The sequence below is a fragment of the Carlito syrichta genome, unplaced genomic scaffold (assembly GCF_000164805.1).
Source record: "Carlito syrichta isolate Samal-C Ts95f unplaced genomic scaffold, Tarsius_syrichta-2.0.1 Scaffold303668, whole genome shotgun sequence".
Lineage (NCBI taxonomy): Eukaryota > Metazoa > Chordata > Mammalia > Primates > Tarsiidae > Carlito > Carlito syrichta.
The window spans coordinates 312,551-337,504 of NW_007247764.1; the positions used below are offsets into that span (position 1 = coordinate 312,551).

Here is a 24,954-nt window from a genome sequence, read left to right on the forward strand (position 1 = left end):
CTCGAACCCGCAGGCTCAGGCAATCCACTCACCTCAGCCTCCCAAAGGCACGGGATTACAGGCTGAGCCACCGAGCCCGGCTTTAACTGATTTTCAAATGTTGAACCAGTTGGGGATACTTGGGATAAATCCCAGTTGGTGGTGATGCTTAATTCTTTTTATATATTGTTGGATTTGATGTGCTAATACCGTGTTGAGAATTTCTGCATTTAAGTTCATGAGACATACTAGTTTGTAGTTTTCCTTTCTTGTAATGTCTTTGTCTGGTTTTAGTGTTAGGGTACCACTGGTCTCATAGAATGAGTTAAATAGTATATTCTCTGCTTCTATCCTCTGAAAGAGGTTGTAGAGAATTGGTATAACCTCTTCCTTAAATGTATGGTGGAATTCACCAGTGAACCCATCTGGGCCTGATGTGTTTTGAAAGGCTATTTTTTCTTCAATTTTTAAAAAATAGATATAGGCCTATTCAGATGATCAATTTTGGAAAATTGTGTCTTTCAAGCAACTGGTTCATTTAATCTAGGTTATCAGATTAGTAGGCAGATTATTGTTCATAGTACTCCTTTATTACCTTTTTAATGTCCATGGGATTCACAGTGATGCCCTCACTTCTGATATTAGCAATTTATGTTCTCTCTCTTCTTACTGTGGCTAGGGGCTTATTGATTTTATTGGTCTTTGCAGAAGACTAACTTCTGGTTTTGCTGATTTTCTCTATTGACTTCTTGTTTTCAATTTTATTGATTTTCACTCAATTCTTATTATGTTTTTTCTTCTGCTTATGTTAGATTTAATTTGCTTTTTTCTGTTTTCATAAGGCAGAAACTTAGATGAATAACTTTAAATCTTTCTTTTTTTCTAATATATGCATTTTAATGCTATAAATTTTCCTCTAAGCACTACTTTTGCTGCATCCCATAATTTTGATAGGTTGTGCTTTTGTTTTCATTTAGTTAAAAATATTTATGGGGGGAGCGGGATGGGATTAACAGTAGCAAATATCTGTCTGGGGAAGGGGAAACACCTCTTATCAACAGGATGCCTGAATGAAACATAATTGTACACCTAACCCTTAACTGTACCCCACAAAATAATAATAAAAAATATTGATTTAATAAAAAAAGGAAGCATATCAAGCCACCATAATATGTAGATCTTGTCAAATTCTAATTCAAAAAAACTGTAAAAAAATGTACACATATACATCACCATTTATGAAACAGTAAAAAATTAGAACACTAGCTATTTGAATGATATTTTTAAAATTATTGCAATTGTATTGTGGCACTTTTAAGCCCTTACTTAGAGATACCTACTGAAATGTTATAGATGGAGTGTTATAATCTCAGAGATTGACTTCAAAATGATATGCAAGGTGGGAGGAGTTGTAGGAGGGCAAATGAAACAAAACTAGCCATGTGTGTGCAATTACTAAAGTTGGGTGATAGGTCCATGGACATTCACTACAATGTTATGCCTACTTTTGTAAACTCTTAAATTTTTCCATAATAAAATTTTTAAAAATTAAAAAAAGAAAGGTGTAAATCATTTAGAAATTTAGAATAAAATGACCTCTATCAAAAAAAAATTTATTAATTTATCTAGAGATTTTTTTCTTTGACCAGTGAATTATGTAGAAGTGTGTTGTTTAACCTCCAAGTATTTGGAGGATTTCGTAGACTCTATCTGTTATTGATTTTGAATTTAATTCCTTTGTGGTCTGAGATCAGAAACTGTATAATTTCTATTCTTCTAAATTTGTTAAGGTATGTTTTATTCCTATGTACATGGTCTATCTTGGTGATGTTTCAGTGTAAGCTTGGGAAGTATATACACTCTGCTGTTCTAGATGAAGTAGTCTATAGATGTTGATAATATCCAGTTGATTTATGGTATTGAGTTCAATTATGTTATTGCTGATTTTCTACCTGCTGGATCTTTCCATTTCTAATACAGAGGTTTTGAAGTTTCCAACTAGAATAGTGGATTCCTTTATTTTTTCTTGCAGTCATATCAGTTTTCTCCTCACATGGTTTAACACTCTGTTTAGGTGCATACACATTAAAGAGTGTTATGTCTTCTTGAAGAATCAACCCCTTTATTATTATGCAATGCCCCTCTTTATTACTGATATCTTTCTTTGCTCTGAAGTCTGTTCTGTCTGAAATTAATATATAGCTACTCCTGCTTTTAAAAACATTAAGTTGGCATGGTATATTTTTCTCAATCCATTTGCTTTTAATCTATGTGTGTCATTAGCTTTAAAGTGGCTTTCTTGTAGACCCCAACATATATATAGTTGGGTCTTGTTTTTTGATCTACTCTGATAATCTCTGTCTTTTATTTCGTGTGTGTAGACTACGACATTTAAAATGGTTATTGATATAGGTGGGTTAATACCTATTATATTTGTTCTTTTCTATTCATTTTTCTTGTTCTTATTTTGTCTTCTTTTTCTGCCTTTTGTGATTTTAGTTGTGCATTTCATAAATTCTATTTTCTCTCCTTTCTTAGCATATCAAGTATACTTTTTTTTTTTTTACTTTTGTGAATGTATTTTTTACACATTTTTCCAGCCATTAGAAAATCTCTCTCTATTAACTAGAAGCAACATATGGTACTATAATTCCCTGTCTTCTGATCCTTACATCGTCAAATGTTCTCTCATTTTTTAATTACTTCTTTAGTTTTGGAGAAAATCCAATTTTGTTACTGATAATGAGCTTTAGCTTTTGTTTCAAAAAATTTTTCTAATTTGTCATCTCTTAATTTCATCAGGGCTACCTGAACTGGTTTCAATACTGTCACTTTCAAACTTAGCTTATTCAAAAATTCTCTGAAATATTTAGAATTATTTTTATAATAGAAGATCTGCTTTGACAATTTTTTTCCTTCTCTTAAATTATGGAAATGCAGAAGAATACTTTTTAAGAACATATATGCCAATTAGAAATTATAATGAAATGTATAATTCTCTGCCCATGTCCCAGTATATAATAGAGTTTTTATTTTATTTTATTTTATTTATTTATTTATTTACTTTTTGAGTCGGAGTCTCACTCTGTTACCCAGACTAGAGTGCAGAGGCCGCTCCCAGGCACCGCAGCCTCGACTTGCTGGGCTCCGGCGTTCCTTCCACCTCAGCCTTCCGAGTAGCTGGAACTATTGGCGTGCGCTACCACGCCTGGCTCATTTCAATTTATTGTAGAGATGAGGTCTCGCCAAGTTGCCCAGGTGGGTCTCGAACCCGCGGGCTCAGGCAATCCACTCACCTCAGTCTCCCAAAGGCGCGGGATTACAGGCTGAGCCACTGAGCCCGGTGAGTTTTTATTTTAAAAACACCAAACTCTCACAAAGATATATTATCAAAAATCACTGAAAACAGCACTAAATACTAGAACATAAGAATGCTGAGAACCAGTACTGCAGTTACTGTTAGGCACCCTACATTTTAAATATAAACAGGCATATGTGGTCATGGCTACTACACTGAACAATGTAGTTCTTACATTTAACACATATCTGTTTATATATGTTTGTTTTGGCTCTCTATTCTGTTCCTATAGTCTATGGGATACACAGCTGCCTCTAATATATACTGTCATCATTACTTTGGTTTTATAATAGTTCTTAATATTTTGTGCAAGTCTCTCAGCCTTGATCTTCAAAAGCATCTTATCATTTGTCATTTTCAATTCCATCTGAATGTTAAGGATTACTTTGTCATATATCACAGAAACTCTCTGAAATTTGTGTTTACTAATCTAAGTCATCCTATCCTTAAACATGAATATCTGGAGGTGCTTTGCTACCCTTTTTTTTTTGGAGATGAGGTCTCACTCTGTCGCCCAAGCTGGAGTGCAGTGGCACAATCATGGCTCACTGCAGCCTCAACCTCCTGGGCTCAGGTGATCCTTCTACCTCAGCCTCTCATGTAGCTGGCACTACAAGTGTACAAGTGTGCGCCACCATGCCCAGTTTTTTTTTTTTTTTTGGAGAGACAAGGTCTCCCTGTTGCCTAGGCTGGTCTGGAAATCCTGAGCTCAAGCAATACATGAGCCACAGTGCCTGACCTCAAAACTGTTATTTTTTAATCAAATGAATGTATATCTCCTGTTTATTAAACATGTTTTACTTCTAAACGCTGACTTGGAGGAAGTGCTAACAATCCTAGTGAACAAAGATAAGCTTCAGAAAAGCTGAACAAATATAGAAACTTAGGCATATCTTAAAAAAAAAGAAAGAAAAGCTGAACAGCACTAAAAAAAGAATATAATCTACTTAATTTGGAAAAATAGCTTTTCCTTTGTGATTGATTTTGTTTCAGATATAAAGTTTAAGTTGTTAACTTATGTCTGCTTGCCAGCTTGGGGAAAAAAGGCACTTATCACAAAGACATAACCATAAATTTAAGTTCTAGTAACACTGAATATAATTCAAAATAGGTAAATCTTTTACAACTACCACAATAGAGTTTATGAAATGCTTACACAAAATTCAATTTTCCAGTTATTTTCTGTATAAGAAATCTACAAAAAAATCTTTAGTAGAATGGTACTGGTATGAAAAATTCAGTATTACAGTAACAGTCTCAACAGTCCTTTCATTTTTTAAAGGATGAAAACAAAGTCAACATGAAGTCAATGAAAAAATTCTACAGCCGGGCTCGGTGGCTCAGCCTGTAATCCCGTGCCTTGGGAGGCTGAGGTGAGTGGATTGCCTGAGCCCGCGGGTTCGAGACCTGCCTGGGCAACTTGGTGAGACCTTATCTCCAATATTTCAAAAAATTAGCCGGGCGTGGTAGTGCACGCCTGTAGTTCTAGTTACTTGGAAGGCTGAGGTGGAAGGATCGCCGGAGCTCAGCAGGTCGAGGCTGCGGTGGCCGGGAGCGGCCGCTGCACTCCAGTTTGGGTGACAGAGTGAGACTCCAACTCAAAAAAAAAAAAAAAAAAATTCTACACCATAAGAAAAAAAAGTGTATTAGTGCTTCATAGGGAAAAGCACACTGCTGGAAATTATTTATAATAAGAAATTGAAAAAGAAATCCAGAAAAATACTGTGCTCTCAGGATATACAAGAAATTAAGAATCAGAGTGAAGAAAAATATATATATTTTTTTAAATTTTTTTATTTTAAAGATGTGGTATACAATTCAGGGTTAGGTATACAAATGTTTGTTATGCAGGCACCCTTGTTGATGAGGTGTGAGGAAAAATATTAATAAGAGCAGAGAGGGACTTTTAAAAAAACTGGAAGTTAAATAAAAACACAACAGAAATTAAAAATCCAAACAGTAAGCAGAAAGGAAATCAGCAATGGAAATGCCTAACTTAAGAAGAAAAAAAAAGTTAGGAAGGATGTATGAGATGATATCTATGAGAATTAGGCAGTAGATCCAAACCATGAAAAATTCCTACAGAAAAAAAAAAAGAACAAAAGGCACAAACTTTAAATAAATATGTTCCTCAGCTAAAGAAAGATTTCAATCTATAGACTGAAGGACTTATAATCTTCCAGATAAAATTCAAAAAATCAGTAGCTATAACCCTAAACTGAAATATTTTACTTAATCATTTTAAATATTGTGCAACAGATGGATGTATTTGACAAGGAAAAAAGCACATGTTATCTACAGTCAGGATGGTATAAATCTGTATACTCTGATATTCTGTATTTGGGTTTGGACACTAACTTGCTAAGGGTAGAAACAAGAACCTAAACTGATGTCTCGAGATAAAAATTTCACTTTTTATATATTTACTGCCTTTTAAAATCACCATGCTTTATTTAACCCATATTATTTACTTTCAATGAAGTATCAGTCAATATTTTTAAGTAACAATAGGCAAGTATGGTTTTATTTTGTTACTAATTAATTCTTATAACAGAAATGAGGTATACCAGCATCTTCAGTTCTTATACTGAGACCAGCACACTTCAAAATAAATCCTGGTTCTCAATTTTTGTGCATGTTTTGTCTTTAAAAACAAGTTTGTAGCACCTCCAAGTAATGTTTTTAACCTAAAGTAAGGACAAAAGGTAAGTGGCAAAGGAACATATTCCACATGAAGCATTTTTATGGGCCCTCAAATGTGCTATGTAAAAAAGGCAAGCTTCATTGTGAACTGGCTTTGAAAGTTAATTATATATTATTATTAGCAGTAGTATAGCTAATTTATTTCCACCAGTCAGTGATAAAACAATCCAGGTCTATCGGATAAGTAGCTTAAGTTAGAAATAAATATTATTTGGGAATGAACACAGTGTTTTCAAACAATTAACATATGAAAAATTTACAGCTAACCTCTTCCAAAGAGCTGTCCATACCTGCAGTCTCCAATTCCTCTTCTCCTGCTCTCTAAAAACCACACCGATCAGATTTTCTCCCTTGCTACTCTCAAGTGTTCTTGAAAATCACCAATGACCTTCCTGTTACCAAATCCAACCGCCACCTTCCAGATTTCCTCGGACTCGTCAAATCTGCAGGAGGATAAAGTTGGCCACTTTCTCCTTGAAATACTGTTGACTTCAGCAGCCCATACTCACCTCCTTTGCCTCCTACCTTCAGAAGCTTCTCCTGCTCAGTCTCCTTTACAGCTCTAAATCTCTCCAAAAGCAGAAAGTCTCACTGCCTCAGACTTTTGCAAAGCTGAAAGAGTGCAGGACAGACATGCAGTGCCCTGGGGCTCATGGTACTGAAAGGGTGTCTGAAGTCTCATGCTTCTGCCAGTGACTCCCAAGTTTCTATTTCCAGTCAGACTTTCCCATGAACTCCAGGCTCTGTAACCCTTCCAGAACAGGCAGTTCAAAAACTAGCTCACCCTCCTCCCCAGTCTTCTCCATCTGCGTAAACTGGACCTTCTACCTTCTAATAGTCAGGGCAAGGTCATGGGTCATGTGCCACGCTAACTTGCACACTCCCCATCCAATCCACTAGCAAGTCCCGTCAGCGGCAGCGATGCTTGCAACACCACCGCGACTCCACCCACTATGACCAACCCCCATCACCGCTCCCTTGGACCAGGCACCAGTCTCCTAACTGGTCTCCCTGCTTCCGTCCTCGCCATTCCGGTCAACTGAACACAGTTGCCAGCATAAGCCTTTCAAAACCTGAAGTCAGACCCCTCGCTCCTTTGCTCAGAACCCTCCAACCACCTCCCTCCCCTCTCAGAGTAAAAGCCCACGTCTTCACCAGGGACTGCTAGCTCTCTGACCACCTCCCTCCTACCTTCCCTCCGCTCAAGCCACTGTCCTCCTTGTGGGTCCCCCAACAAAAAGGCTGGTGCTGGGCTTCTGCTCTCTTCCCCAGGCTGTCCCACCCTCCTGCAGTCTTGCCCAGGAGCCCTCTCCAAGGCCCTGGTCCTCCTCTGAAAACTGCATCTGCTTCCCACCCAGTGCTTCCTGCCCCACCTCCACCCCATGCAGCTTTACTTTTCTTCTTAGTAACTGTCACCATCTAACTAGAGACGTTTTAATTTAAAAAATTTTGTTTACTGTCCTCACCCTACCTTCCTCCAGTAGAGAGTGTTGGCTCCAGGAAGACAAGGGCTTTATTTTCTTCACTTGCACACCCCGGTGCTTCATACAGGGCCTGCCCTGGAAGGCACTCAGTGTCCACTGGCTAGATGAATGCTGAATATGCAAATTCTTCACCATTCCCTCCTGACAGTGATGGGAACTGAGGATCCTCCATCTTCACAGTAAGTAACACCATTTGCTCGAAATAACATGCCCCAAATCTCTTCCCTGCCTTTCTCCAATGCCTTTCCTACATCCTGTAAAATATTAACTTACTGTCACTGATAAATCTTTGATCTCCCTCAGTATGGCTATCATAACACTAGTGACACAAAGTTGACTCACCAAAAACAGTACGGAAACACAAATAACAAAGAAACATAATAAAGCATGTTAACAACCAAACAAACCCCCCTCCATTTCAAATCAAACTGAACTGGAGCAGTGAGGACCCCAGTCCAAGCTTAACTTTGTTCATACCATAACCCTTAATGAGCAAACCTATAATCCCAGCACTTTGTGAGACTGAGACAAGAGGGCTGCCTGAGCCCAGGGGTTTGAGACCAGCCTGGGCAACTTGGTGAGACCTTGTCTCTACAATAAATCAAAAAATAAGCCAGGCGTGGCAGCGTGCACCTGTAGTTCCAGCTACTTGGAAGACTGAGGCAGAAGGATCACCTAAGCCTGGCAGGTCAATGCTGGGGTGGCTGTGAATGTGCCACTGCACTCCAGCCTGGGTGACAGAGACTCCGATTCAAAAAAAAAATGAGAAAACATTTTTCGTATTAAACTAAAAGGAGTCAATATAGGACTCTTGGATATAGCCATAAAAATTAAGCCTAAGAGAAATGTGTTCAAGCCACAAGTCACATGAATAAGCAAGCAAACAGCAACCTCACAGAACAGTGCATGTCCGGCTAAACAACAGAAGCAGGGATACTGGAATAAAGGTGATGAGGCTCAAATCCCTCTCACCCTCTACCTTAAACAAGTTAATAGACTCTCTGTGCCTGTTTCCTTCTCTACATAATAGAAATGATACCTGATAGGGGTGCTGCAAGCAGGACGGTACTAGGCATGATTTAAAGCACTTGGCACGATGTCTGACATATAGTAAGCTCTGAAGATAGCTATTACTATACCATAAAAAGAGCACCCACAATGGATATTATAGCTCTTTAAAATAAGACGCTTCTAGGTACCACTGTTATCTTTTTTCAAGAGTGAGAAGTGTTACAATTCAGTGGTATATTTTTACCTCATTATGTCCTGCAGCCAATTCTGAACACCATGGAAAGTTAAAAAAAAAAATAAATATGTGTTGTTTTCCCAAGGCACAGCAATGTTGAAAAATCTGGAGAGAGAATGATCTGCTTCTTGGCACTGCATGTCAATTAAGAGCGGAAGTGTGTGATTAACTGAGCCCTTAAGTGGAAAGTGTGCAAATCTGGTTTTTATTTTTAAAATTATGTACATAAACATATATACATACATATAATTTTTTTTCTGAGTTGGAGTCTCACTCTGTCGCACAGACTGGAGTTCAGTGGCAAGCTCCGGGTCACCGCAGCCTGGACCCGCTAGGCTCCGGCGATTCTTCCGCCTCAGTCTTCCAAGAAGCCGGAACTACGGGCACGCACTACCCCCAGCTAATTTTTGATTTATTATAGAGACGAGGGCTCGCCAAGTTGCTCGGGCTGGTCTCGAACCTTCGGGCTCAGGGAATCCACTCGCCTCGGCCTCACAAAGTGCTGGGATTACAGGCTGAACCACAAGCCCGGCCCACATAATTTTCTTAAATAGAGAAGAGGGCTCACTGTGCTGTCCAGGCTGGTTTCAAACTCCTGGCCTCAAGCGATCCTCCCGCCTCGGCCTCCCAAAGTGCTAGGCTTCCAGGCGTGAGCCACCGAGCACGACCGAAATCCTCCTGGTAACCCGGGCACCGAGGCCATGTGCCATTCGGGGCCGCGGGCGCCCTGTCATCTGCCTGTACTGGGTGCTGATGCCGCAGAAGCGCTCGGCTCGCCCCCGCCTTATAGCGAGCCGGGGCTTCCGCGCCGCCTCCCGATTAACCGCGCACCCGCTCGACCAGGCCGCGGCCCGCTGACCCAGGCCGGCACCCTCCGGCTGCAACGCAGTTTCAACCCGCCAAAGCAAGCAGGGACCTTCGCGGGCCTTTCTCGGCCCTCGGAACCCACAACCCCCGAGGAGGCCACCTCGGACCCGCAACCGCCTCCTCGGCCCGGCTCCCTCCGGCCGCCCTCGCCCCTCAGGGCCTTCGGCAGGCCCAGGCGCCCTCCGGTCCTTCGGGGCCGGCAGGGGAGGTCTCAAGTGGCTCTCGCCAGGTACTGTCCACCGGCCCAGGCCCAGGTACCTGCAGCTCGGAAGAGCAGCGGCGACACCTTCCCGGCGGCAGCGTCGACAGGAGGAGGGGCGGGGCCAGCCACAATCGTAGGCGGAGCCTCCGCCGGGCCAGAGCGGCCTGGCGTCGCGGCGGTCGGCGCGCCCCCTGCCGGTGGGCGGAGCGCACGGCGGCTCGGCCGGCTCGGAGTCGGAGACTCACGATGAGCCTGCGCTCCATTAGGGAGAGTAGCCAAGCTGTGACTTCGGAAGACAAAGGCGGCCTAGAAAGGCTTACCTGAGTCCACGAGCATCTTTCACTTTTCATGTTCTTTTCTAAATGCACATCCTACCCCTCCACTAGAGGGAGCTTCGCAGGCAAGGACAGTTTTACTAGATGCCATAAGCATCAGCCTGGCACAGTGACTCAAGGCAGGAGGATCCCTTGAGCCCAGGAGTTCGGGGCGGTAGTGAGCTGTGATCACTTCACTGCATTGCTCACACGTGGGCCACAGAACAAGACCCTAAGATCCTCTTTCTTAAAAAATAAAAAACAAATCATCAATTAATAGTTGCTGGCTGCTAGGCAGATCTTCTATAGAACCCAAATTGTATCAGTAATAGCAAAGTTGACCTGTTAGTAATAGCAAGTAATGGCTGACTGCTCTAATTCTAAAATGTGACCCTGAGTTATCTTTTTAAAAAACAGTTTGAATATTTACATCCTACTTTGTAGGATCCTTGACTTATTACAACATGTGTGCAGCCAACACTAACTAAAGATGGGGCGGGAAGTTCATTGACTAGAAGCATTCTTTCATGAAAAACTAACTTCCTTTTTTAGTTTGCCAAGGAGACTCTCGCTGCACAGTGACAGTCCTCTGAATTCTAGCACCACTTACCCAACCAGGCCACCCTGGAGGATGTCTCATGTCCATCCACTCAAGGACCATCTTCTCAGTCTAATAGTTTGTTCTTGGTACTATCATGTAAATGTCTAGGATTTCTGTAAAATCTGAAGAAATCTCTATTAAATTTCTTTCATATAAGAATCATACAGGCAACCTCCTCGAGTCCTCTCCCACTGTGGAAGCTTTTCTGTCTTCTCAATAAATCCTACTTTCAAAAATAAATAAATAAAAAGAATTACAAGATCTCAGAGCATTTCACATTTTCTTGTGCAGCGACTAATCATAAATATTACTCTAGATTTATTTGTTTGTTTGTTTTCTGAGTTGGGGGGGTCTCATTCTGTTGCCCAGGCTGGAGTGCAGTGGCATGATCATGGCTCACTGCAGCCACGACCTCCTGGGCCCAGGCAATCCTTCTGCCTCAGCCTCCTGAGTAGCTGAAACTACAGGTGTGTGCCTGGCTAATTATTTTATTTTTTGATTTTTTTGTGGAAATGAGGTCTCACTACGTTGCCTAGACTGGTCTTGAATTTCTGGGCTCAAGCAATCCTCTACCTTGGCCTCCCAAAGTGCTGGAATCAGGTGTGAGTCACCGCACCCAGCCAAATATTACTCTTTGAATTGATGATGCTTATTAATCACTTTATCATTAATGTTCTCCTTGTGGTCATGTTTTGAGTTTATAATATCTTCACTGACATCTTTTCCCAATATGTTCATTCAATTCATTTCTCTTCATCAGTTAGCTTATCGAGGAATCTGAGAGCCTATTCATTACTTCTATTCAAATTTATCTCTTCCTCATCATGAGTTGCTGCTTTTGTTCAATCTGAAAAAAAACCTAGACTTCGAGGATAGCTTTTTTTCTCTGATGAGATTAAGACAATGTATGGCATATTGCACGTATTCTATGACTCCTACACATCACCACACCTGGGGAGTTTTTGACACAATGGGCATTAGAAGTGTTCAAGGAGGCCATTCCTATGCTCCAGCAATAACTCGATGCTGCATGGACGTGACCACGATCCACAAGAGCATATCCCACTAAATGCAAACCAGAGTATCCCAACTGCATTCCTGCTTAGCTGGATCCCAAAAAATGCCTGCAATTATTCCAATGCTGGTCAGCCAGGAGAAAAACACCTTAGGAAGTCTGAGTGGAAAGAGACAGTAGTCTTAAGCAATTGTAGTTCAGATATTTTAATTTTGCAAGCTTTACAAAAACATATGGCCATCTGAACACATTTCCAGATGGTCTCCCAGGGCCTCAGAAGGGTTCTGTACAAGGGAGGGCTGTATATTAGCTTCCTGTGATTACTGTTAACCAGTTACCATAAATTTAGTGACTTTCAAGCAATGCTAATTATCTTACAGCTCAAGAGGTCAGAAGTCCAGAATCGGTTTGACTGAGCTAAAAATCAAAGTGCAGGCAGTGCTGCGGTCCTTCTGGAATCTCTCTGGAGACTGTTTCCTCACCTTCTTCAGCCTCAAGGCCTCCTACATTCCTGGCTCATGGCCCCTTCCTCCATGGTCAAAGCCAGTCACCTAGCATCCTTTCTCCTCTCTGACCTCTGCTTCTATCCTTGCATTTTCCTAACCGTGACTCTCCTGCTTCCTTACAAGGACCCTTTTGCTCACTTGGAGGATCCAGAATCATCTCTTCTTCTCATGATCTTTAACTTAATCATATCTGCAAAGATCCCTTTACCATGCAAGGCAACATGCTCATGGATTCTGGGGATCAGGACACAGACCTCTGTAGGTTGAGGAACTGTAATCCAACCTACCACAGGAACCCGAAGCCTAAACTTAATTCTTTCCAGGTGTATCTGCTGCTTTTTCCTTGTGGCCAGGATCTTTTTGGCCCTGAGTTCTGATTGTGAGAGTTCCAATGGGAGGTGGGGAGAGATACCAGTAATTGCAACCGGAACAAGTGTTACAAAGAGAAAAAAGAGACGATTCTACGAGGGCAAACAATATGGGACCTAATTTGGATAGAAAGGCAACAATGCCTTTGAACAAGTGATATTGAATTGGAGACTCAAAGCATGAGTTGATTATGCAATGAACAAGGGGCATGCTCTAGACAGGGGGGACAGTGTTTGTGGCCTGTGAATGGTGAGTGCAGGTGGTCAGTGTAGCTGTAGTTTTACCACTGAAGCCTCAGCACTACCACAGCAACTGGCACATAGGACATGCTCAGGAATATTAGCTTAGTAGTTTGTAACGCTGGTAGCTGTTAAAAACACCACAGGCACTTGAAAAATGTCAGCCAGCCCCAGCCTCAGCCCCAGCCAAGACCAGGTGAGAAATGTTCTGAAGGACCCAGGCATTTGCATTTGTAAAAGCTGCTCGGTCACCTGGTGTGGTGGCTCACGCCTATAATTCCAGCACTTTGGGAGGCCTAGGCAGGAGAATCACTTGAACCCAGGAGTTTGAGACCAGCCTGGGCAACATAATGAGACCTCATTTCTACAATAAATAAAAAAATTAGCCAGGCGTGATGGCAAACGCCTGTAGTCCCAGCTACTCAGGAGGCTGAGGCAGAAGGATCGCCTGAGCCCAGGAGGTCAAGGTTGCAGTGAGCTGTGATCCTGCTGCTGAACTCCAGCTTGAGTGACAGGGTGAGACTCAAACAAATAAACAAACAAAAAGGCTGCTCAGAGAATTTGAATGTGCAGCCAGGGTTGAGTTGAGAGCCACTGTATTGGAGACAACTGAAAGAATGAATGAATGAATGAATGAAAGACAACATTGGCTTTGGATAGGATTTTCTTAGAGAAAAAAGAAGGGTTTTAGATACACAGACACATACACACAGTGAAATATTCCTATCTAGTCTTAGAAAATGCAAAAGACTTTCAAAAACATTATAATTGAACATTTATTGGAAGAGACTCAAAGAGATCTAGCCAGCATCCAGTGTAACTAGTTGTCTCAGTAGAAAAGACGTGTGATTCCAACGGGGAGGTGTTTTTAAAAAAACACTCTACCTACAGAGTAAAAGGAAGGTCTTGGTTTTGAGCTCGACTTTAATGCTCCAGAGTGCACTTTGGTTTTTGTAGTACTAGTGAATGACCACGAGAGGGAGACATGCTCCTGAAAAGTGTTGCTTCCACCAAGCCCAGCTCATGTCAGGTGTTTCAGACAACACTGGCTTCTCAGACACGACGCGGAAGCCATACGATATGAGACAACTAGCACGTGTTCATCTACACCAGCATTAGATTAGTTTCAGTTCTCCAACAGTTTTAAGCATTTAAACCACCAGAAAAAAAAAGAAGTGTGTTGTGTGTGCCCAGATACCATAATTGCAAAACTAAGAAAAAATTTGAAGCCCAGGAGAATAACAATTTCCTCCAGCAATTGGCACAACTAGAAAATATTCAAGCAAAAGTTTCCAAAGGGGATCTCTCTCCTTTTGTTAACTGCAAACCCAACATCTTAGATGTCCTTGAATTTCTGGAGTTACTTAGATAACAACTGGAGCCCTGGAAAATAGGGGGAAAAAAGAGAGAGAGAGAGATTGGCTCCTTGCCGGAATAGCCACTGGTTATTTTTCTTTGTACTTATCCACACATACAGGCTTTTCACACATACACTTGGTGAAATAATGTATGGAACAGGAATGTGTAGAAAAGCCCTAATTAACCTTCCCTCCCAAAAGCTAAGTAACCAAACATTAGTAAGGGAATACTTTTTGCAGAGGTTTAAGCAAATGCCGTGTATTTAAAGGTGATCAGTGAAACGCTGGGTTTAGGCAGCAGCCCCAGAACTGAGAAAACTTGCACGTAGGTTCTTTGCCTGTTCCAGAGAGGTCACCCAGAGGCAGCAGGGAAAGACATTGGCTGATTAGATCTTACAGGGGGCACCGATGGCAGCCGGTCGTTGAAGAAAAAAATCCATACCTTGGGACCATACAGCAAACAGTTTTATAATCAAGCACATTAATTATTCAACTTGCTGCACGGTGGTTACAATCCCAGCCAGTAAGGGTGCTGCCTGCATTGTTCAACTTGCTCTGCTCAATTACCTGCACCCTGTGACTCCTCACTGGGAATATACACCCTGCAGAGACCAGCCTCGGCCAGAGGCTGCACCCTAGGGGAGGAGCAGAAAGAAGTCAGACATAGGGGACAAGAGTCCATGTCTGGACAATTACCTCACAGTCAGGGAAGCAGAACTACTGTGAGTATTATGGGGTAACAGATTTACTTAGGAATTCCACTTCACACAAGGGTGGGGGGAGTACATGGAGTGAAATTTGGAAGTGGGCGTTGGAGGGTCTGATGAAAAATCACAAAGGAGTCTGTCTGAGGATTCTAGGAAGCCAAGCAGAGTGTGGGTACCGTGGAAGCGGGACCAGTAAGGTGGGGCTGGTGGAGAGGCCTGTGGACGCTGTCACCTCTATGTAGCTACTGCTTTGCTATCTGCTAAGCGTCGGAGCTGGGCCGGGGGCTCTGGGGATCAGCAGGGCCAGCACTTGGGGAAAACAGTTGGAGACAGGGTGGAGGGGTCAAGAGCAAACCAGACACCGCCAGGCACCTCTGCATCTGTGTGTCACTGTGTCCAGGTATGCAAAGACCTTCAGAGGGTCACGGCCGTTCCCTGACTGTCTCCTAACTCTCATGCAAGGTCCTAATTCTGAACTCCATTCATTTCTGGCCCTAATTTTCCTTTCAAATTTTTTTTTGAGTCAGGTCTCACTCTGTCACCCAGGCTGGAGCGCAGTAGCACAATCACGGCTCACTGTGGTCTTGACCTCCTGGGTTCAGGTGATCCTCTTGCTTCAGCCTTCCTAGTAGCTGGGACTACAGGCACGCACAACCATGCCCAGATTTTGTGTGTGTGTGTGTGGAGACGAGGTCTTGTTGCCTGGGCTGGCCTCAAACTCCTGGGCTTAAGCAATCCTCCTGCCTTGGCCTCCCAAAGTTTATAGGCATGATTATAGGCGTGAGCCACCACACCTGGCCTCTTTCCAAACTATCTGTTTATTTTTTTTGTTTTTTTTGAGTTGGAGTCTCACTTTGTTGCCCAGACTGGAGTGCAGTGGCCGCTCCCGGTCACCACAGCCTCGACCTGCTGGGCTCCGGTGATCCTTCCGCCTCAGCCTTCCGAGTAGCCGGAATTACAGGCATGCACTACCACGCCCGGTTGATTTTTTTATTTATTGTAGAGATGAGGTCTCACTGCCCAGGCGGGTCTCGAACCCGCGGGCTCAGGCAATCCACTCACCTCAGCCTCCCAAAGGCGCGGGATTACAGGCTGAGCCACTGAGCCCGGTTTCTATCTGTTTATTTAAAGCGAGGAAGCAGGATTTATTGAGAAGACAGAAAAGCTCCCACAGTGGGAGGGGACCTGAGGGAGTTGCTCCACAATTTTTAAATATTCCCACACCTTTGTGACCAGGCTAGTTCAGGGCTTAAGTCTGGGCAAAGGTAAAGCTAGGGGTTCATACGGGTCCCGAAAGGCCCTGGGATGTGTACTCTGTCAGATAATGAGTAGATTTGACAATTCCGGCAATCTATGTTGTTAAAGGGTTCACTTCTACTCTAGAATGAAGCTTAGTGCACTCCAAGGTCTTAAACGGAACTGAAATTTTAGGCTGAGAAGGACTGTAACTCTCACGTTAACCTCAAAACAAACTCCTGGCAATCATTCAGACAGAAGCAAAGCCCATCTTGTCTTAAAACATACTCCAGAAGCTATGTCAGACCCTGCCTCAGTTCTCCTCTCCTCCTCTCAAAACCCTGAGCCCATGGTTTCATGTCCACCCTTACAAAATCATGATGCCAATGTCAGGATAAAGCCAGAGGCTACTCTGCTCTGACTCTTGAAGACACAGCCATTCTCTGACAACCATTTTCTGTAGATACAGCTGGACTAATGCATCCTTTAAACTTACTCTCTTGCCATAGCCCATTTGTGCTGCTACAACAAAATACTACAGACGGAATAATTTATAAATAATAGAAATTTATTTCTCACAGATCTGAAATTTATTTCTCACAGTTCTGAAGTCCAAGGTCAAGGCATAGGCAGATTCTCTCAGCTTCCAAGATGGCACCCTCTTGCCGCGTCCTTTCATGGCAGACGGTAGAGGTGCAAAAGGCACTAAGATGCTCCCTTCCACCTTCTTGATAAGAGCAGTGATCCATTCATGAGGGAGGAGCCCTCTTGATTTAATCACTTCCCCAAAGACTCCACCTCTTAATACCATCACCTTGGGGTTTAAGTTCCAATATATTAATTTTGCAGAGACACATACATTGAGGCCATAGCAACTCCTGAAGAACAAGAAAGGACATTTTTGACAATTTTGTGTGGGGGCAAAAAAACAAAATTATTTTTTTTAAATTGTGCAGGTATTCTTACATGTTTAAATTTCAGTCATCTTCAGAGTATTCTCCATCTGATGGAATACACGTATCAAGATGCCTTTTCCACGGCTCAAAACAGTTTTTGAACTCATCAATTTTGATGCCTTTTAATGCTTCTGCCGTTTTTCATTTCACCTCTTCCACATCAGCAAAACGGTTCCCTTTGAGGACTTCTTTCATCTGGAGAAATAAAAGAAGGTTGCTTGGGATGAGATCAGGCGAATAGGGAGGGTAGGAAACAGGGGTGTCATGCTGGTTTTGGTCAAAAACTGCTGAATACTCAGTGCAGTGTGGGCGGGTGCTTTATAATGGTGGAAGAACCAGTCACCCGTTTGCCACAATCAGGATGTCTCTTAGGCAAATCATGATGCCATCTTCCCAAAACTTCCAGATAAAAACTTTGGTTGTCTGTTAGATCCAGAGGAACAAATTCTGAGTGTACTACAAGGGGCCTGCCCTCCAAAAGATAATTGCAGGGTTTTTTGAGGTTCCCCCTCATAAGAAAAACAAAAGATGGATAAGTAGTGCAAACTGCTTTTAACCTATGCACTTAAGGCAAACAGCATGAGAAAAGACTCTTAACAATGACTGCAAATGACTTTTATTTTTTAAAAAAACCCTGAAAATGTATTTTACATGTGTATCTGTCAGCTCACAAGATATATTTTAAAAAATTAAGAAGTGGGGTTCGTTACTTTTCCTGTTTGTTTTTGTTTTATTAATCATCCAGCAAGATTTTTCAAAAGTCTCAGGTAAGTAAGAGAGTTTGCAATAGGGCAGTAAGGTTTTAGGAGTTTTCTACAATGAATTTCATTGTCTAAGATTCCCTCAGTCTATCTTCATTGTGACCAACCCCTCAGACTGCATGCCAACCGTATTTTGACAAATGTCAAAGGGAAAGAGATGAGGTAAGAAAAAAGGGAGGAAGAACACCTATGATACAAACAACCTGTAGTTAATTGCAAAAGAGTAACTAATACTGATAGTACGTCATTGATAAAAACCAGGTTCCCTATGAGGATCTTAGGCTTAACCACTGTGAATCATATTCAGTCAATACTAGAACATAAACCCTGACCTACAGTCTTACTATCTGCCTCCTTAACGTGGTGCCACACAAGTCATGGGGAGTGGAGTCGCTTTCCCGTTGTGCGTGTGTAGGTGAGCTTGTTGGCATGTGTTCCTTGGAGAGCAATGCTTCCCGCTTCCCCAGCTATTGAGAGGCAACACCCACGAATCAGCTGGATAGCTCATTTTTGAATAAAACTTGTCTCCAGGGAGCTTAACAACTGCTATTTCACTTGTCTCCCTCATCATTTTTGTTATGTAGGAAATCAAGTTCTCTGGGTGCGGTGGCTCACGCCTGTAGTTTCGGCACTTTGGGAGGTCAAAGTAGGAGGATTGCTTAAGCCCAGGAGTTTGAGACTAGCCTCGGCAACATAGCGACACCTTGTCTCTACAAAAAAAAATAATTAGCCAGGTGTGGTGGTGCACATCTGTAGTCCCAGCACCTTGTGAGACTGAGGCGGAAGGATGGCCTGAGCTCAGGAAGTTGAGGCTTCAGTGAGCTGTGATCATGCCACTGCACTCCAGCCTGTATGACAGAGTGAGACTCCAACTCAAAAAAAAAAAAAAAGAAAGAAAGAAAGAAAGAGAAAAGTTCTGAACTTCCCTTGAGTGAGACCTAAATACAGTAGATTTCTGTCATCTTGCCCTCTGCATACAAAACCCCATCATAAGGGGTAGCTCCCCAGAAATTCTCCCAGGACCAGTTTCCAGCAAGAACAATAGTGTGCATGTCCATAGTAAAGTGAACACAAAAAGTTTCAGCCTGCTGTTCCCAATGCCTCCACCCCAGAGAACTGCTGCAACCCAGAAGCCATCAGATACATACGTGCTTGTGTAGACAGACGGAAAACCCATCAACAAGGACAGCCAACTCTGTGTTCCCACATTTCCGGGAAAGAAATCACATTTAGGGCAGGAGCAGTGCAAAATCGCTAGGGTCAGCCCCTTTAAATCAACTGAATGCCTAACCTCTTTCAAGATATCACACAAAATCCATCTGGTTCCCTAAATTCTTTGTCTTCCAGAAAAGCACATGGGCTAGGACTAGACCAGGGACCCAAGCCCATCTACATCATGGACTTTTCTATAGCCCTGCCTAATATTTTTTACCTGGAAAACTGTTATACAAGCAACTTACTTTATAAGAATTTTTAATACAACTATTAGATATTATAAAACAACTTATAATATAAGCAAGATATAATTTTACCTCAATAAAATGGGAAAGTACAATTTATAAGGCTTAAAAACCATCTTGTAAGGAATGATTGGTTACCAATTGGGGTGAGTCCTGAGAAGAAATATGGAAGGATGACCAATTGCAGGTTTTCATTTTTACTTATTTTTTTTACTTTTTATTTTTAAGAAATAGGGTCTCCCTGTGTTGCTCAGGTTCACTGCAGACTCCAACTCCTAAGCTCAACCGATCCTCCTGTCTCAGCCTCCAAGTAGCTGGGACTTCAGGTGTGTGTCACCATACCCAGCTTAGCCATACTTTGTCTAAGTTAACTTAGTATGCCTTATTTTTGGGTAACAACAGAACACGCTTACCTTTTTTTTCTGACATTCTTCTTGCATCACTGACGACAGGAAGGAGACCAGCCTGTGAAGGAGAGAAGTACTCTCCAGTGACCTCTGCTGTCCTGGGTACATACAGACCACTCCCTTGGTCTGGCTGGTGGCTGCTGCATACACACTGCAAGGGAAGGGATCGCTAAAAAGCACCTGGGGGAGCAGCCTTGTCTCTATTGCCGAGTTTTCTTTTGTGGTTTTCCCTTGTTTTGTATCTTCGGATTTTTTTTTTTTTTTTTGAGTTGGAGTCTCACTCTGTCGCTCAGACTTGATTGCAGTGGTTGCTCCCGGCCACTGCAGCCTCGACCTGCTGGGCTCCGGCGATCCTTCCGCCTCAGCCTCCCAAGTAGCTGGAACTACAGGCACGTGCTACCATGCCCGGCTAATTTTTGATTTATTGTAGAGATGCGGTCTCGCCAAGTTGCCCAGGTGGGTCTCGAACCCGCGGGCTCAGGCAATCCACTCACCTCAGCCTCCCAAAGCACGGGATTACAGGCTGAGCCACTGAGCCCAGCTAGGATTTTTTTTCAAATAATTTTTTTGTGCCAGGGTCTCACTCTGTCACCCCCAAGGCTGGAGTGCAGTGACACCATAACAGCTTACCACAGCCTGAAACTCCTGGGCTCAAACAGTTCTCCCGCCTCAGCCTCCCAAGTTACTGAGACTACAGGTGTGCCACCACACCCAGCTAATTTTTATTTATTTATTTATTGTAGAGACGAGGTCTCGCTATGTTGCCCAGGCTGGTCTTGAACTCCTGGGCTCAAACAATCCTCCCACTTTGGCTACCCAAAGTGCTGGGATTACAGGCATGAGCCACTGCATCTGGTCTGTGTTTTAGGATTATTTGACCGCTGTTTCCCCACCAGAGCTCGGCACCTACTTGGTTTTTCCACAAATGAGGATCACTCTGTTCTTCTGAAATCTGCTTTGAGGGTGATCTTCAGGTCATTTCTAACTGAACGTTTAACAGGAAATTTGCTTAATTGTCCACAGGGGGATGTATGCAAGTTGTAAGCCCACTACACAGTGACCTAGACTGAGACTCAGCTCTCGGGAGGTCATCAGCTCTTCAAGCAAAGTCTGCGGGTGCTACCCTCCATGGGACCCCAGTGGGCTCACACAGCGGGGCCTGACCACAATTCAGTCAGCTCTGCCCTTTCTTCTCCTTATTATTTGTGTGAAATTTTCAAATGCCAGTGTGTTTGCCTGTGGGCAGATTGCTTGTTACTCTTAGTTATTTTAGGAGTATAAACAACAGTAAAAACACATGCACGTCTAGAGGAGAGACATGATGCTGGTGGATGGAGACACGGCAGGAGAAAGCATGGCTGAGTGGGAGCCATTTTTGCAGGTATACAAGAAGTGACTGTAGATGAAAGCCTGTAATTTCCAATACCGTGGCACCCTTAGGGTCACGCGTTATTAAAGGGTAACAATAGCGGCCCAGTTGATACAGCCACGTACCAGCCGGCTGGCTGGCATCTGCTCCGGGGCTGCAGAGACTGCACTGGTGGGAAGGGCTGCAGGTGAGGTCATCACCTCCAGGAGCCATGGGCGGGGGGATCTCACTTGCCATCTTCCCCTAGGACCTGCAGCTGTGAAGACTCTTCTGGCACTTAGACATTTTACCCAATGATCAAGTATTTAGATGCAGATGTGATTTTAAACTCCTTCCAGATAAAAATAGGCTCATGGCCCAAAAATGCTTTGAATTTTGTTTTCCTTTTTTAATTTTTTTATTTTATTTTTTAGGCAGGGTCTCACTCTGTTACCCAGGCTAGAGTGCAGTGGCACGATCATGGCTCACTGCAGCCTTGATTTCCTGGCCTCAGCCTCCCAAGTAGCTGGGACTACAGGTATGTGCCACCAAGCCCAGTCAATTTTTAAACAATTTTTTTTGTAAAGACAAGGTCTCACTATGTTGCCCAGGCTGGCCTCAAACACCTGGACTCAGGTAATTCTCTCACCTTGGCCTCCCAAAGTGTTGGGATTATAGGCATGAGCCACTGCCCGGGTCTGAATTTGTCTTCTACTATCCTGATTCCCTTATACTTCCCGTTCTATACTGTAGAATGCATATTATCAATTCTATTTTTCTTCTCATATTCTGACACTGATGATAATCTCAATATTTTGAAAAAAAACTTTCAAATACAATGCTTCCGTTTTGGTCATCTTCAAATAAGGAATAAACTACTGTACATATATTATGGGATGCTACATTAATATAAGCACATTGACCCGGCTCCTCTCTTGGCTTTACCTTCTAAGGACTCCCTTAACTGAAAGCTACTAGCACAGAGCAAGTTTGCTCATTTTCATAAGCCCAGTACTTACTCTCCCATCTGTGTCTATTCTTCCCTTTCTCCAGGGTGCCCCTCCTTTGCTCCACAAGGTTCTACTCTTCTTCAAAGTCCCTATTCCCCTCGGGGCTTTCCCAAAGGCCTCCAGCTTCTTTTGACACGCAGGTCCACACTGCACTTTGGACACCAAACACATGCTGTCTGGGATGGCTCACCCTTGCATATCAAGTTCAAGCATATGAAATGGACAATATTAAACTATTTTTGACCTCCAAAGATAGCAGTCGCATATGGTTCAATTTAATATATGTCTTCTCACTTCAAATATAAATTTTCTTGGCATTTCTACTGTTTACAGTAGCCCCTTACATGGTGTAGGTGTTTGCTATGAAAAAGAGATAGATCTGAACTTTTTTTTTCTTGAGACAGGGTCTTACTCTGTTGCCCAGGTGCAGTGGTGTGATCCTGGCTCACTGTAACCTCAACTCCTTGACTTCCTGTGATCCTCCCATCTCAGCCTCCTGAGTAGCTGGGACTACAGGGGGTGCCACCATGCCTGGCTAGTTTTTTTTTATTTTTGTAGAGACAAGGTCTCACTTTGTTGCCCAGGCTGTCCTGGGCTCAAGTAATCCTCCTACCTTGGTCTCCCAAAGTGCTGTGATTACTGGTGTGAGTCACCACACCTGGCCAACCTTGACTATTTTTAAATTGGCAAAACAGCAGATAAGTTTTCATTTTAATCTGAAGATTATACTAATCCATTAATACATTCGCAATGAATGATTAGGGATATTTGTCATTCTCTCTGCAAAAGTATCCTACTTCAGCCTAAAATATAAACATAAAACGTTAAGGTACTTGAAGTTATGGCTACAGGCATTGATTTACAAGTATCATTAGGCTTTACTAGATTCTGCATTTCAAGAAGATCATTCACAGGATTTTCGTCAGTAAATTTTATATTCACTAGAATTTATTTCATATTTATCATATAATTATACAACCCAGTTAAAAAAGAATATTAGAATATTGTACTTTTTCTAATTATATAGATTCCTCTGCCCCTTTACCTTACGATGGTTTTAATTCTATATAATTACATTAATTACCATGAGATAAATGAAATGATCAGGAAAAAATAAGTGAGAACATATACATATTTTTAAAGCTAAGAGACATAAGGTATCTGATATCAAGTGCAGGGTCTTACTGCCTTCCAAAATGAAAACATTCAGAAATAGGATTTCTTTTTTTTTTTCTTTTTGGAGTCAGTCTCGCTCTGTTGTCCAGACTGGAATGCAGTGGTATGCTCATGGCCACCACAAACTCAACCTGCTGGGCTCAAGCGATCCTTCCACCTCAACCTTCCAAGTAGCTGGTGCTACAGGTGCATGCCACCAAGCCCAGCTTTTTTTTTTTTTGTAGAGATGAGGTCTCACTATGTTGTCCAGGCTGCTCTTCAACTCCTGGTTCAGGCAATCCTGTCACCTCGGCCTCCCTAAGTGCTGGGATTACAAGCATTAACCACCATGCCCAGGCCAAAACAGCATGTTGATTACTGAACTGGATTCAGTATTCTAAGGACAGATTGCAGTGATAACAATGATGAAACATAGAACTGGGCTGTTGGTCACTCTGACTATATCCATATTGGTAGACTTAGATTTACATAAGAAATAAATCAGTATTTCATCACCTCCTTGCTTTAGTTCTCTGTGAACAGGTCAGAGAAATCCAGATTTGTTTTTCAGTGATTCCACTTCTTAGAGCCATATTTTCCTCAGCTGATGAATCATACCTTTAGAACTTGACCCCCAAATGCATTATAATATTTTACAATAAGCCTTTCATTCACATAAATTCAGAGCATATAAAAGACTTCATGAAACCATGAAATCTATTTTAGGGAAAAAAAAGATAGAATGAACTTCGTATTAGTTGATTCGAATTTGCCACTTGTCATTTATGAGCCATTGAAACCAAATTCTATAACTTTGGTTCCTGTTTATTTCTGATCTTGAGATTTCCATAGGTGCTGCAGTACTCTTGATTAACACAGTCTATTGCAATGCCAGAAAAAAGGGAAGCGGTAGGAAGCCCACCTCAACTCCCAAGTTCTTTCACTGTCTTGAGATAGCTTCAGTGGACACTTAAAAATGTGAGACTTTTCTTCAAAGATCTTCTTCCTTTATGGTCCCAAAAACACAGTCAGCTCTAGCTATCTTAATCTTGTTTTTTCTTGGTAGAAAACTAGAATAGTCTTTCTGCTGCGAAGTAAGCAGAGAGGTCAGAAATGTAAATGAAGGAAATTATTTCCATAACAATAACAGTTTTTAAAAGTCAATAGTTTAAACCCGTATAAAAGGGCAACAGAAAGGCTACATTGTTTAGGCAATGGGTATTTAAAAAAACTGTGTCCCATAAAAGCTTTATTTTCGAGAGGTACAGGTACATCTGTGAGGGCTGGAGAGAGCGCCCCCTGCTGGTTTGCTGAGATGGACATGTCCTGAGCATCTTTTTTGGGCCCTGGGTCACCCAGGTAACATTCAACTCTGCTTGTATCGCCCCTTTTCCTTCTCTTAAAGCCACGAGACTTGCAATTTTTAACTTTGCCCCAAATCTATGGTGCGCATCCCATAAAAATACAAACTTTAAAAAAAGTATTAGCCGGGCTTGGTGGCTCAGCCTGTAATTCCCTGCCTTTGGGAGGCTGAGGTGAGTGGATTGCCTGAGCCCGCGGGTTCGAGACCTGCCTGGGCAGGCAAGACCTCATCTCTACAATAAAATAAAAAAATTAGCCGGGCGTGGTAACGCATGCCTGTAATTCCGGCTACTCGGAAGGCTGAGGTGGAT

General features: G+C 42.5%; 2 protein-coding genes across 3 annotated transcripts in view; both read right to left on the reverse strand.

Annotated features, from left to right (window-relative positions):
• The window catches only part of ANKRD46 (ankyrin repeat domain 46), a 39,560-nt gene extending 29,617 nt beyond the window's left edge, over nt 1-9,943 (reverse strand). Inside the window, exons 1-2 of one of the 2 annotated variants that reach the window (XM_008058978.2) lie at nt 7,512-7,724; nt 6,550-6,652 (exon numbers count right to left, since the gene is read on the reverse strand). The gene's annotated coding sequence lies outside the window, so the exon portion shown is untranslated. Of the gene's footprint in view, nt 1-6,549; nt 6,653-7,511; nt 7,725-9,895 lie in introns of those variants that run through there. The other variant, XM_008058977.2, reaches the window with a different exon arrangement.
• A 14,166-nt stretch (nt 9,944-24,109) lies between these two features.
• Nucleotides 24,110-24,954, reverse strand: part of SNX31 (sorting nexin 31) — a 45,508-nt gene continuing 44,663 nt past the window's right edge. Inside the window, exon 11 of the mRNA XM_008058979.1 lies at nt 24,110-24,368. Coding sequence (XP_008057170.1) covers nt 24,273-24,368 — 96 coding nt within the window. The 3' untranslated portion in view covers nt 24,110-24,272. The remainder of the gene's footprint in view (nt 24,369-24,954) is intronic.